Raw genomic sequence first — 12,596 nt, 5'->3', positions numbered from 1 at the left:
TATAGGGACACTCCAGGCGCATTTCTGCCGTTGCCGTGATGTTCTGTTTCAAGTCGGAACACGATAACAAAGTTCGCGCGCGCGGGCCTCATCTTCAAAGCGATCTGCGATGTCGACAAAGTTCACCGAGTGCCGGTAGCTTCGTATGCGCTGCGTTTTCGACATTTACTTCCCGTTGAAGCGAGAGACAGCACGAAGGTCAATTCGCTCACTGCAGAAGCCTCGCTTGCTCACTCCAGCGTTTCGACAGTGAGTTTCCACGGTCACCGAGCGAGATGTGTTCATGTTTACTTGTGCGCGCGTGACACCGTATTTGTTAATTTTGTCAGTAAGCGAATGTTTACAACTTCACGCGCCCAATAAAACTGATATCCTTCCTTCGTATAGTTGTCTACTAATGTGCTACCGCAATCTATGTTTCGCCTTTCGGGCGAAACTGCGACTATTTTTAAAATTTTTATTAGCAGCGAAGCTGTTATAGCTAACCGTAAAAAGTGCCGCCTGCTGCCGCAAAACCTCGCCGAGCTATGACGTCACTGCGTTGCCTAGCAATCACCTCGCGGAGCGGCGTGCGCCTCGCCTCCTCTCTGTGCCGTGCACATGTTGCCTTGACATGGGACATTAATGCGCGCGGCGCGCGCAATGCTCAGGAGAGGGAAAGGGAAAATGAGAGCGAGATAGATAGAAATAAATTGTAGCAGCACCAACGAGGCAACACGCAGAGCTGCTGCCGACGCCGCCCGCGTTGCCTAGCCGCGCATGCGCCGAGGCAGTAGCGATGACGTCACCTCGTGTTGCCTAGTAACCGCCAGCGCAGGTGCGTGCTCGATTCGCCCCACACAGACACTGCTCCGCCGAGAACCCGCCAGCTGCGCGCTACTGCGCATGCGCCGTCACGTCATCCCGGCGTGTTCGGGATGACGTCGGACGATTCGGAAGTCTCCCGGTCAAATCGGGAAAGTTGGCAGTTTAGCAAATCGCAGAGATAACCGTAGCACGGTGGTGTGTGAGTCATGCCACCATGCCCGTGTCAATTAATGACGAAGGCCAAAGACATGAATTCTTGAGTTTTATGTGCCAATACCTTAAAAACGAGGTCTGATTACGAAGCGCGCCTTAGTGGGGGACTACGGATTAATTTTGACCCTTGTGGTTCTTTCATCATCATCAGCCTGTATTTTATGTCCACTGCAGGACGAAGGCATCTCCCTGCGATCTCCAATTACCCCTGTCTTGCGCTAGCGTATTCCAACTTGCGCCTTCAAATTTCCTAACTTCATCATCCCATCTGGTTTCCTGCCGACCTCGACTGCGCTTCCCTTCTCTTGGTATCCATTCTGTAACCCTAATGGTCCACCGGTTATCCATCCTATGCATTACATGGCCTGCCCAGCTCCATTTTTTCCGCTTAATGTCAACTATATAGAATATCGGCTATCCATGTTTGTTTTTTGGTCCGGCCACACCGCTCTGTTCCTGTCTCTTAACGTTAGGATTAACATTTTTCTTTCCATCGCTCTTTGGGCTGTCGTTAACTTTTTTGCGAGCTTCGTTTGTTAACCTCCAAGTTTCTGCCCCATATGTTAGCACTGGTAAAATGCAGTGATTGTACACTTCTTTTAAACGAAAGTGGTAAGCTCCCAGTCATTATTTGGTAATGCCTGCCGTATGCACTCCAGCTCAATTTTATTCTTCTGCAAATTTCTTTCTCGTGATCAAGGTCCCCTGTGAGTAATTGACCTAGATAAACGTACTCCTTTACAGACTCAAGCGGCTGACTGGCGATGCTGAATTCTTATTTCCTTGGCAGGCAATTGAACATTATCTTTGTCTTCTGCATATTCATCTTCAACCCAATTCTTACACTTTCTCGATTAAGGCCCTCAATCATTTGCTGTAATTCGTCTCCGTTGTTGCTGAATAAGACAATGTCATCTGCTAACCGAAGGTTGCTGAGATATTCGCCGTTGATCCTCACTCCTAAGCCTTCCCAGTCTAAGAGCTTGAATACTTCTTCTAAGCATGCAGTGAATAGCATTTGAGAGATTGTGTCTCCTTGCCTGACCCCTTTCTTGATAGGTAACTCTCTATTTTTCTTGTGGAGAACCAAGGTAGCTGTGGAATCCTTGTAGATATTTGCCAAGATATTCATGTATGCCTCCTATACTCCTTCATTACGCAAATCCTCTATGACTGCTGGTATCTCTACTGAATCAAATGCTTCTTCATAATCTATGAACGCCATATAGAGAGGTTGATTGTACTCCGCAGATTACTCGATTACCTGATTGATGGCATGGATACGATCCATCGTAGAAAATCCCTTCCTGAAGCCGGCCTGTTCTCTTGGTTGGCTAAAGTCAAGTGTTGCCTTGATTCTATTGGAAATTATCTTTGTGAATAATGGTTCTTTAATGTGATCTAAATACACGAACGTTTTAACAGTGGAGCTGTTTAAGCTGGCCGTAAAGTGTGCCGCCTGCTACTGCATTGCCTAGCAACCACCTCGCGGAGCGTCGCGCGCTATGCTCGGGATAGAGAAAGAGAAAATAAGAGCGAGATTGTTAGTGAAGGTGTGTGGTAGTAGGACGCGTAGAGCTGATGCCGACGCCGATCGCGTTTTTCCGCGTTCGCGCCGAACGCGCCTGGTGTCCGCGACTGCAGCCGATGCTTAGCAGCGCAACGCCTTAGCTGACTGAGCCACCCTGGTGGGTAGAGTAAGGGTTCAAGCAGAGTATAAAAAATTACGCCATATTCTCGTAGGGGAACGCTGAGTAGTATGCGAAGCAGCCATGAGGTCGATTCAAGGTAGTTTTATCAGCTGTATAAACTTGGACATGCAGCAGCACCAGCAACGCGCAGAACTGTTGTCGACGCCGTCGGCGTTTAGCCCGCGTTCGCACCGAACGCGCGCGGCGTTGGTGACGGTTGCCGGTGCCTCTGGGGCGCCTACCGTCGCGTCTCTAACCTAAGGTGCTCGCCGCAGGTGTTGCCATTCGTTGCGCAATCCGGAGAGGAAAGGAGCATCGGAGAGGAGAGGAGGAATGCCGAGAGGAGAGGAGATGAGACAAGGAGAGTAGAGGAGGGGGAGGAAGATGCGCATGCGCAGTAGGCGTGTGGACGCACGGCGGTTCGATGGAGGGAGGTAGGTAGGGAGGGAGTGAAATAGCCCCGAGCATAAGATGCTTCGCATCTAAAAGAGCATCGCACGGCATAGCGGATGCGAGGTGGAGATCGAGGAGTGAGGCAGGTGGTAGTGGGACGCGTAAAGCTGCTGCCTCATCTTTATCTCCCACTTCCCCTTCCCCTGACGCTTACAGGCGCTATTGCAGGTCCCGAGAGTGGTAATGGTGCAATCGCACAAGCAGTAATATGGAAATGGTTTGAGGAGCGGTTTTTGGTATAATATATTTTTCCTTACGCGGAAACAATGTTCGCTTTTATAGAAACGAAAGAAAATGAGAACGTGATATATTGACCGATCTATTGACCTTGACCTATTTTCTTTGATAAGATATATACAAAGAGTCCTTAACTTGAGGATCCTTGTGCGCTCCTTAACAAGTTAAGGACCGCACAAAGAGCGATGGAACGAAAAATTTTAGGACTAACGTTAAGAGACAGGAAGAGAGCGGTGTGGCCAGATCGGAGAACAAACGGGGATAGCCGATATTCTAGTTGACATTAAGCGGAAAAAATGGAGCTGGGCAGGCCATGTAATGCGTAGGATGGATAACCGGTGGACCATTAGGGTTACAGAATGGATACCAAGAGAAGGGAAGCGCAGTCGAGGTCGGCAGAAAACCAGATGGGATGATGAAGTTAGGAAATTTGCAGGCGCAAGTTCGAATACTCTAGCGCAAGACAGGGGCAATTGGAGATCGCAGGGAGAGGCCTTCGTCCTGAGTGGACACAAAATATAGGCTGATGATGATGATGATACAAAGAGTCATCTTTCTTGCACGTGTCACTTCAGCTTGGCACAGAATGCAGTGAAGCATGCAATGCATGGCGTTCGCGTGTGCTCGAAGGCCTAACTTAGGCCTTTTAATGAGCGAACCCGAGTCCAGCCCGGGCCCGCGGCCTCAACCCGGGCTTTCGGGTCGACCCGGGCCCGTGCAGTGCTCTAGTGGTATCACACAGGCACAGGTCGGCACAATAAGCGGATATTCACTCACCAGTATTATCGCGATAACAATTATATGGACACTCCAGGCGCATTTCTGCTGTCGTCGTCGCCGTGAGATTCCGTATTTTAGTCCACGGGTGGTAAAATCGTCGCCGCGCGCCGTACGCTCTATGTGCGAGTGCAAGCGTGCGAGGGTGAGCCGGCGATCGCGGCTCAATCTCGCGCACGCAAGGGCGGGAAGCCAGAAGGAAGCGCGCCGTCTTCCAGTCGCGCGCAACGCTCCGGAGGGAAGATAGGGAGAGGGGTGGGGAAGGGGGGGGGTGCGTTTACTTAAGGCTCCGTTTTCCGCTTACTCCGCGCCGCCCGAGCTACCGCGCGCGCCCGCCGGGCAACAAGGCCTCGCAAGGCTCCCGGGGGAGGCCGCGTTCTGCGCCGCGCGCGCCCACTCGAGCGGCTGTATTTTGAAAGCCATCAGCGGCGGGGGCACAGTTCTCCCTGCGCAACTGCCTCCCCCACCGATGACCACTCTGATCCAGAATACAATCCTCCTCTTCTCACTTTTAAAGACATAAGTACCCATTATCGGGACTCCCACCGCCGCTTTCCTGCGCTCTGCAAAGGGCTGAACAAGGCGGACGAGAGAATTCTTCTTCGCCTATTCACTAATACGCTACTGTGCCCGGCAATGCTCAAACGCTTTGACTCTTCCTTTTCCGGCCCCTGCCAGTACTGTGGGGAGGTGGCCTGACACCTACCACATGGTATGGGCATGCCAACTCAATCCTTCTCTAACCCCCAACCCCAAACCAACCCGAGAGGACTGGGAGGCGGCCCCTGCTCGGCTGCCTGGACCATTCCGGCCCATTCCGGGGTGTCACGACATCGGCCACGACCAAATGGGGGTCCCTGAATAGGGACTCCACCTAGTATTGTAGGGAGCTGGCCCACTAAGGGCTGGTTTTTGCGAACAACCTCTATGTAAATAACACCTTAATAAATGGTTACCACCAGCACCACCCTGCGGTGTTTTCGAGGCTTAGTTCGCGTTGATGCGTGCGGCGGGACGAAGTTCAATTCGCACGCCGCTGCTGCCACGCTTACTCACGCAGCGTTTTGACAGCGAGTTTCCGCGGTCATCTATAGTGAGATGCGTTCATGTTTGCTTGTGTGCACGTGACACCATGCTTGTTAATTTAGTTAGTACACTAACTGTTAATATAGCTGTACACTAGTTTGCTATCGCAATCGATGCTTCGCCTTTCGGGTGAAACTGCCTCTTTTTTTATCGTAGACTCGGTACTCTCTCGTTCCTTCTCCCGCCAACTCATCTACTCACGAACACTCGCACGCAATAGTCACTTCCATTCACACTTGCCGCCATACATTCATGCATACACACTGGCCGGCAGTCACCCACGTTGGTACTCACGTCCTCCCAAAATCACCGTCACTCACGTTCCCTCGTACTCACGTTCACCGGCGCTCGCTGCGGTGTTCAGTCACAACCAATTGCGCCTAGCTTCGTCACTTGTTAACGCTCTGTGCCACGCCTGTGGAACGATTGCGGAGGAAGTGTTCTCGCGAGTGAGTACGCCTGAGCTATGCGTTATTCAGTGTAGAGCAAGGCGAACCTCCATTTCACAACTGACGAGGACTGTTCATGCAAGTTCCACACGAAACCATAAGTGGCCTAGGGTGAAGCTCACTTTCAGTGTTCCGGCTGGTACTGCCCACCCACCTATTGCACAAAAGGTTTCTTTTTTTTTTTTTTTTCGTTGAATCTCCTTATTCTCGGTGCACTTTGCACATCTAGAAGCAAAAATGAAGATATCCTTCGTGTAACTTTCTCCTCCTTAGGGCCCTTCGCCAGGCCGTGTCGAAGTTTGCGGTTTATATATACAGAGTCCTAAAAGGGTCATTCAGGGACTGTTCTACTGCAATAATTTTCAGAAATGGCTCAGCAGTAGCAGCCGAGAGAGGAGCGAATGAAATGTCGTTGAGCAGTGGTGAGAAATTACCCTCACCCCAGCAGAGGCTGTTTCCTCGAAAAGTGCCCACACCCCTGCCTTCTCCCATAAAGGAGCCGAGGGCGCATTTCGGCACATTTGCAGAGGTGGTTCTGCACGCTCCACGTTTCGCGGGCGATTCCCGAGTTGTTCCGATGCTGCCGTCTCCTAGTGGGTTTCCACTTGTGACGTCAAAGCACCAGGCCTGTGACGTCACCTCGCTGGCGGCTGGAGTGTCGCTTTCGAGAAGAGAGCGCACGCCTTTGAATTTTCAGCTGCCTTCGCGGCATCCATCGGCGTAATCATGTGCAGACGCGGTCACCACCGCGTGCTCTACGCACCGCGACTGTCTGTCCACAGTGTTCCAGACCTGGTCCTCTAGGAGGAACACGTACGATCCACAGGGCAGAAAGCAAAGCAAGCAAGGACACACGGTGAAGGCGGCTCTCACACTCTTTATTTGCGAATAGAGGCTCTCTGTACATTCGACGTGTTTGGGGCGCCTTGGTGCGGCGCCTATTGCACACTGCCGAGGCTGCCACGGCCCGGACACTTATACGTGGGCTGAGGCCGCCGCCATCTCTATAAAAACAACAAAGGCGCGCGCTTGTATCAATAAAATCGAGTAAAAACAAAATAAAAATGCTAGATATCATTTTTTTGTTTAAAAAAAAGGAAAGAAAGGAAAAAAAAAAGACGGCGCTCCCCTTTTCTGTTTGAGTTTGTGTGGCTGAGATCGTGGAAAAGGGTACGACGACGTGATTGGGTGGGGTGGGTGGGCTGGAGTTAGGAACTCGGTGGTAGTGTTGGTGACGGCGCTCTGATCAGGTACGGGGGGGATGTGTTCACTCCAGGAGAAGAAGAATAAAGACAATTAAAAAGGGGCGTTACACCGCTCGAGGTACAGCAACAGCCGTGCCATCGTTCGCGCGTTTCACCTTTTCTTCAACGGCACTGGGTGCCGGTTGTTTTCGCGACTGTAACGCTCAGACGCGCATGGATGCGGCTGCTAACCACTCCAGGCTACAGGTACTGCCAGCTGACACGTAGCGTAGTCTAGCCTCGAAGGCGTTAGCCCCACATCCGACCGGGGTGACGGGTCCACAACTTGCAAGACCGCAGGCCAATTCTGCGTCGAGCACTAGTTGCAACTTGAATGGCCCGTTTGCAGGGCAATTTGACGCGACAGCGTCGAGTCACGACGGGTCCTCGCAATTGGGCGAGACGTTGCACGCAGGGCTCCTTTTGTGAAAGGTAAAGCAACCTGCGGCACTGACACGGAGCTGGCGCGAAGATGGCGACGACTGCTGCGCGACTGCGGTGCAACCCAGAAGGTGTAGCGTCCCTTAGAGCGTGGAGAGAGATAAAACAAAAGGGCTCGAAAAGGCGGGGAAGGGAATGGGGGGGGGGGGGGGGGGCAGCAGCCATTGAGATCATTCATCATCACCCACGAGCGGGCACACACACACAAAAAGAAGGCACGGGGGTTCTTCATCGGGCGGTTCGCGGCGGCGCTGCGGTTGCCGCTCGGTGTTCGCCCCCTCGGCTAAGGCACGGACTCCGGCGCCACCATCAGCCTCGCCATCTTGGCCGGCGGCTGCTGGGGACTCTTCTCCGGGAGCGGCAGTCTCTTGCGCACCTGGAAGTAGTCTGCGAAGAGGCACACACAGGATGATTATTAGCACGGTTATCAGAGGGGTGCACCATTCATGCCTGCACTGAAGAAGGACAGAAATCCGAGTACAGTTAATTATGCATTCAAGACACACGGAAAGGTAAGCGTACAAAACGCGAGGACAAAACAGAAACGACGTTTGTGTCGTGCTTCTCCTTGTACCAGTGTTGTGAACGCCCGAATTCCCGTATACCATTAAACTACAAAACGAAGAATCAGTAAACAGGACGCAGTAAACTGTTCCGGTTTTTCTAGCCATTATTGTGCGTTACTAATTTCATAACGAGTCATAACCGGTGGTCGAACAAGGAATGTTTCTGGAGCCAACTTTTTGTCAGCCCCTAGTTATTATCGCAACTAGAGCTTTCCCTTCCTGTCGATCGTTATGCGTGTTGAACGCTGCCTGAAGTGACCTGCGGGGTGAACGGTTAATACAAAGGAGACCCCACAGGCCACGTTCCGAAGGCTGCGTGCTTACACGCAGCTTCCTATAGCACATTGACGGCCTGCACACATTGCGAAAACCAACCACTATGGCAACGTGACAGTGAGAACTGAAACTGGAGATAAGTGGAGGTCGGAAAGTGCTATCAAGGATGACGTAGGAAAAATAAATGGGAGGGCGAAGTAGAGAGAGAGAGCTCATTTACACCAACAACAAACGGCCAAACACAAGCTTGTCTCGGTTGGCGTCCTTTCTTTCTTTTTGCGTGGATAACAGGTTGCCAGGGCGCACGATGTCGTCGTGAAACTATACAAAAAGTATGGGCGCTCGTTTCAAGCAAATAACTAAAAGCTGAACTAAGAACTGAACTACTTATGAAATGCAATGTCAATAAGCCATATCGCGTTCCTGTTCGTTTTAATGCAACCGCCATTAGCAGAGAGCCGCCGTGGGGGCGCGAAACAACGTACCACAAGATACCAATGCATGCACAATAATAGATTGATCAAGCCTAGTTTGAGCATCGGCGACCTCTTTCTTCTGTACTGCGTTCCCCGCAAGTTGTGCGCAACGCTTCAAACTGCGCTAGTCTCTAGCGACATATTTTCACATTTCGAGCTATGCTACAGGGGAAGAGGGGGGGGGGGGGGACGTACAAAGATGGCGGCATATTGGTATTAGTCCCGCCTTTGGTATTAGTTTACTTTCCAAAGCGATGTTCACGAGGTGATGATTTTAGTTAGAACTGCGTTTACTTTTATTACCCGATAAACACGGAAAGCATCAGTCATATACAAACATGTTTCGTGTGTTATACGCGTAAGTAAACTAATTAGAATGCGGCATCGCACTGTTATCGGCTCTACGAGCAAGCGCCGCAGGAGCTCCGTGAAATGGCGATTCCCTGCCGCACAACCATGTTATGTGGCGAAGCATCACGCCACTTGCGTTTTTTTCCCTCTCTCTCTCTCTCTCTTTTTTTTTGCCGTAGAATGAGGGTTAGCTACACACTTAATCTCGTTCCGCTAAGTAAATGTTACATTCGCTAATTGTAACCTAGGTGGAACTAATCTTCTCGAGCGTTGGCCCTTCCTTCGCTCAAGCTTCTCGCCAACGTTACGGCATAACGGTGTTACCGCAACCTTAACATTGTTCCAGATAAGCTTGACTAAGTGGAACATCTTAATATCATTCCACTTGATTGCCACCAACTGCAGGGAGCAGATTAGCAATGAGTGGAAGAGTGCAAGGACGAGTATAGGTGGTCTGGCGATGAACGCCAACGTAATGATACAAGGCGCACGATTTGAATATACAAAAAAAAAAAGATTAAGCGCAAATAAAGTACGAGCGACACGTGTGTATTTTCTTCTCACGTGCCTTCATCTTCGCGCTGTCACCGTTAATAACCCGCGGAGGACAGGACCGTAGTACAACCCCCAACCACCGCGGATAGATGCATCTCCGACGCCTCAATGTCGTAATCGCCACCAAGCACCGCGCAAATCCCTACGCCTGGCCTCAAGATTCGCGTGTGCCTCTCAACGAGGAACACAATCCTGCGCGCTTCGTGGGAACCAGGGCAGCGTTCAATTTGAGGCACGAGAGATTACGGACGACGAAGAGGAAGTCTGCGGACACGCAGTACGTTGTCGACAACTACAGCAGCCAGTGCAGACGGATAAGCTAGGCCGGAAAATTAATATGAACCACTCGACCACCTCACCTGCGATAAACTGAAGCAGCTTTAGCAAGTCACGGAAATCGTAACACCGACAGAAGTTTAACTGTATTTTACACACAAAGAAAGGAATCTTCTTCCGTGCTTTAGGACCCATTCCACATCACCTTATTTTTTTCCTCACTTTTTTTCTTTATTATAACATGTGCCAACCACCTTAATTTTTATAGTTCACAGGAAGTTTCGCCAGAAGTAACGGTCCGGTACCTATGATTCTGTCCACGGCTAAACTTAACGTGACACTAAAGAGATACACTACACCAGTTTACACTGCTAAAATTATTTTACAACGCTGTTTTCGTCAATTTCACGGTAATAGATTGCTTACTAGAAGCCAAAATAAAAGGCAAAGCTGGATTTCCTTAATTTCGGTTCGAAATGCAAGCGCAGGTTCGTAAGTGTTACTTCACTGGTCTTTTTGTACTGGGACTGGCTGTGGCTTACTGAAAGTTCCTGATAAGTTCAGTCTCTGGCTCGTTTAGAATATATTGCAGTCGGCCTTTGCCGATAAAGAATCAACTAGGCCTGAGCAGAACCGTCCAAGTCAACAAGGTGTGGAGGACGCCACCCGTCTTTTTCTTTTCTTTTTTTTTTTCTTTTTTTTTTTTTTTTTTTTTTACATAGACTCCTCTCGAGGTAACAGCGTTAGGCATTGTAGAGAGGTAGTTAAAAATGGCTAAGACCTATTCTATTTAGTGTCCATTTAGGGACCGCCATTTTAGCCAGTAAAACTAGTAGCCCTGCGATGTGCATAGAGTTACTGAGGCGGCACCTGATATTTTACAAGGAATCATGGGGCAACGGCCTCTGGTGGTATATTACTATCACCTCTAGGTAGATTGAAGGTGTGCGCAGCTGCGGAAAAATAAATGAATGAAAATTCTAGAGCTTTCCCAACTAAATCGTAAGGCCACAGAAAATGGTTTTCTGACCAGTTCATAACTCTAAACGTGACAATTTTTAAAGGCGACTGCGGCCTAAATCATCGATGACAGCCGAATAACACGGACCGACTGTAGCCAGGCAAGGCTGCTCTGGGAAGCCACTAGTGCTTTGGCTTACAAGCGGGTAGTCTGTCAATCTTTTTTCCCTGGCATTCGATGAGCTACGAAGCGCGCTTATCAGCGTGATTATCGACTCTAGAAATCTACATTTGTTATATCCTTGATTTGAACTAACCGCGCAGCCGACGCTTCTGTGCATGCATGCGCTGCTTATGAAAGGAAATATCGGCGAAAATACGCAATGACACCACCGCCTTCCCGGCCGCAGCATCCAGCGCGGGCCAGCGACCCCGCATTTGACCGCGAGCAGCGCAAGCCGCGGGAAGCGCAATCTAGCAACAGTGTGCGAGGTCACGAGAGCCGCTCGTTTCTGTCACCTCCGGGAGATGGCGCCACCTCAAACAACCCTCGTACGCCGTTGTCGCTTCAAACAGCTCGGGAACCGACCCACGCCCCATTCCGGAAGAGTAATATTTTGGGGCCTCGCCGCAATTTCCGCACATAAATTCGGTGTACGGGCGCACCGTGCCGTTCGAAAGCAACAGCGCGCGCAGCAGCAGAACCGCGCACGATGCAACATGCGTCACAGAACACCACTCAAAACGGCGACTGCCCCAACGTTCGGCTGTCCCGTCTACGCCATTTGCGATGCGTGGAAGCTGGCCGTCGGGCGGCTAAGCCTAACTCCAGGAGCCAAAACTGCGTCGAACGCAGCAAAAACATAACGATCGCCGTCGAAGGGGCACTTTTTTTTTTCTCACGACGACCGCCCACCACGTTCGCAGCTTCGACAAACTCACCGGAGATGAGGCGTTGCCTAGGGGGTGACACTGGTCGCTGGGGTCGCTGCGCTATCGCTGCCTCGGCGTCCTCTGTTTCCGAAGCAACGACGGCGTCCCCTGCTTCCGACGCGCTGCTGGGCGCAGCCGCGGGCCGTTCGGCGACGCTCTCCCATTCGAAGCGGCCGGGCAGGGGCGTCTCCGTGCTGAGATCGAAGTTGTACGCTTCGGCGAAACGGGCGAAGTGGGCACGCTTCTCTTCTTCCAGGTCGCGCTTCACCTGCTCGTGGTCGACGTCGAAGAGACATCGTCTGGCGGCGGCCGTTCGCGCAGCGGCGACCGACCTCACCACGGGCATCGCACGGAGGAAAGTCCGCGACATGGACATCTGACGCAGGTTGACAGCCACGGTGCCTGGCATGGTCCAACGAAGTGACGCAGCGCGCGGGCACGTTCGGTGTTGAGCCGACCACGAACCTCCAACGGCACCACCGACGAACGGGCGAGCGTTGACGACGGAGAACCAGGAGACTCCTCTCTCCTTTCGCGCTCTCGTTTCTCTCTCGGCCGCTGCTAGCGCCTCGGGCGCCACAGTCGCAGCGAGCGACGCTGACGCTGCCGCTTCGCTCTCCAAAAAAGGACTTTCTCTCTACGAAATAGCCTTGGCGCCTTTGCGTTCTGTCAACAACAGTGCTTCCAGGAGTGCGAGCAAGTGGTGCGCTCGGAAATAAAAAAAACGTCGCGAGGAAGATTCCCGGCGGTAAAGTGGGTTATGGTGGTTTTAGGAGAGCGTAATTGCTACGCGTACATATGACCG

At 51.5% G+C, this 12,596-nt stretch overlaps 1 protein-coding gene across 1 annotated transcript; it reads right to left on the bottom strand.

Annotated features, from left to right (window-relative positions):
• Positions 1-6,587: 6,587 nt before the first annotated feature.
• On the bottom strand, positions 6,588-12,323 carry LOC119464378 (cyclin-dependent kinase inhibitor 1). Its single transcript, XM_037725315.2, has 2 exons — positions 11,801-12,323; positions 6,588-7,785 (listed from the first exon to the last, which is right to left on the bottom strand). Exons 1-2 carry the CDS (start codon positions 12,198-12,200, stop codon positions 7,682-7,684), a joined length of 504 nt encoding a protein of 167 aa, XP_037581243.1. The 5' UTR covers positions 12,201-12,323; the 3' UTR covers positions 6,588-7,681.
• Between the last annotated feature and the right edge of the window lie 273 nt (positions 12,324-12,596).

Source organism: Dermacentor silvarum, chromosome 9 (assembly GCF_013339745.2).
Source record: "Dermacentor silvarum isolate Dsil-2018 chromosome 9, BIME_Dsil_1.4, whole genome shotgun sequence".
Lineage (NCBI taxonomy): Eukaryota > Metazoa > Arthropoda > Arachnida > Ixodida > Ixodidae > Dermacentor > Dermacentor silvarum.
This window is presented reverse-complemented; position numbering and strand designations above follow the sequence as displayed.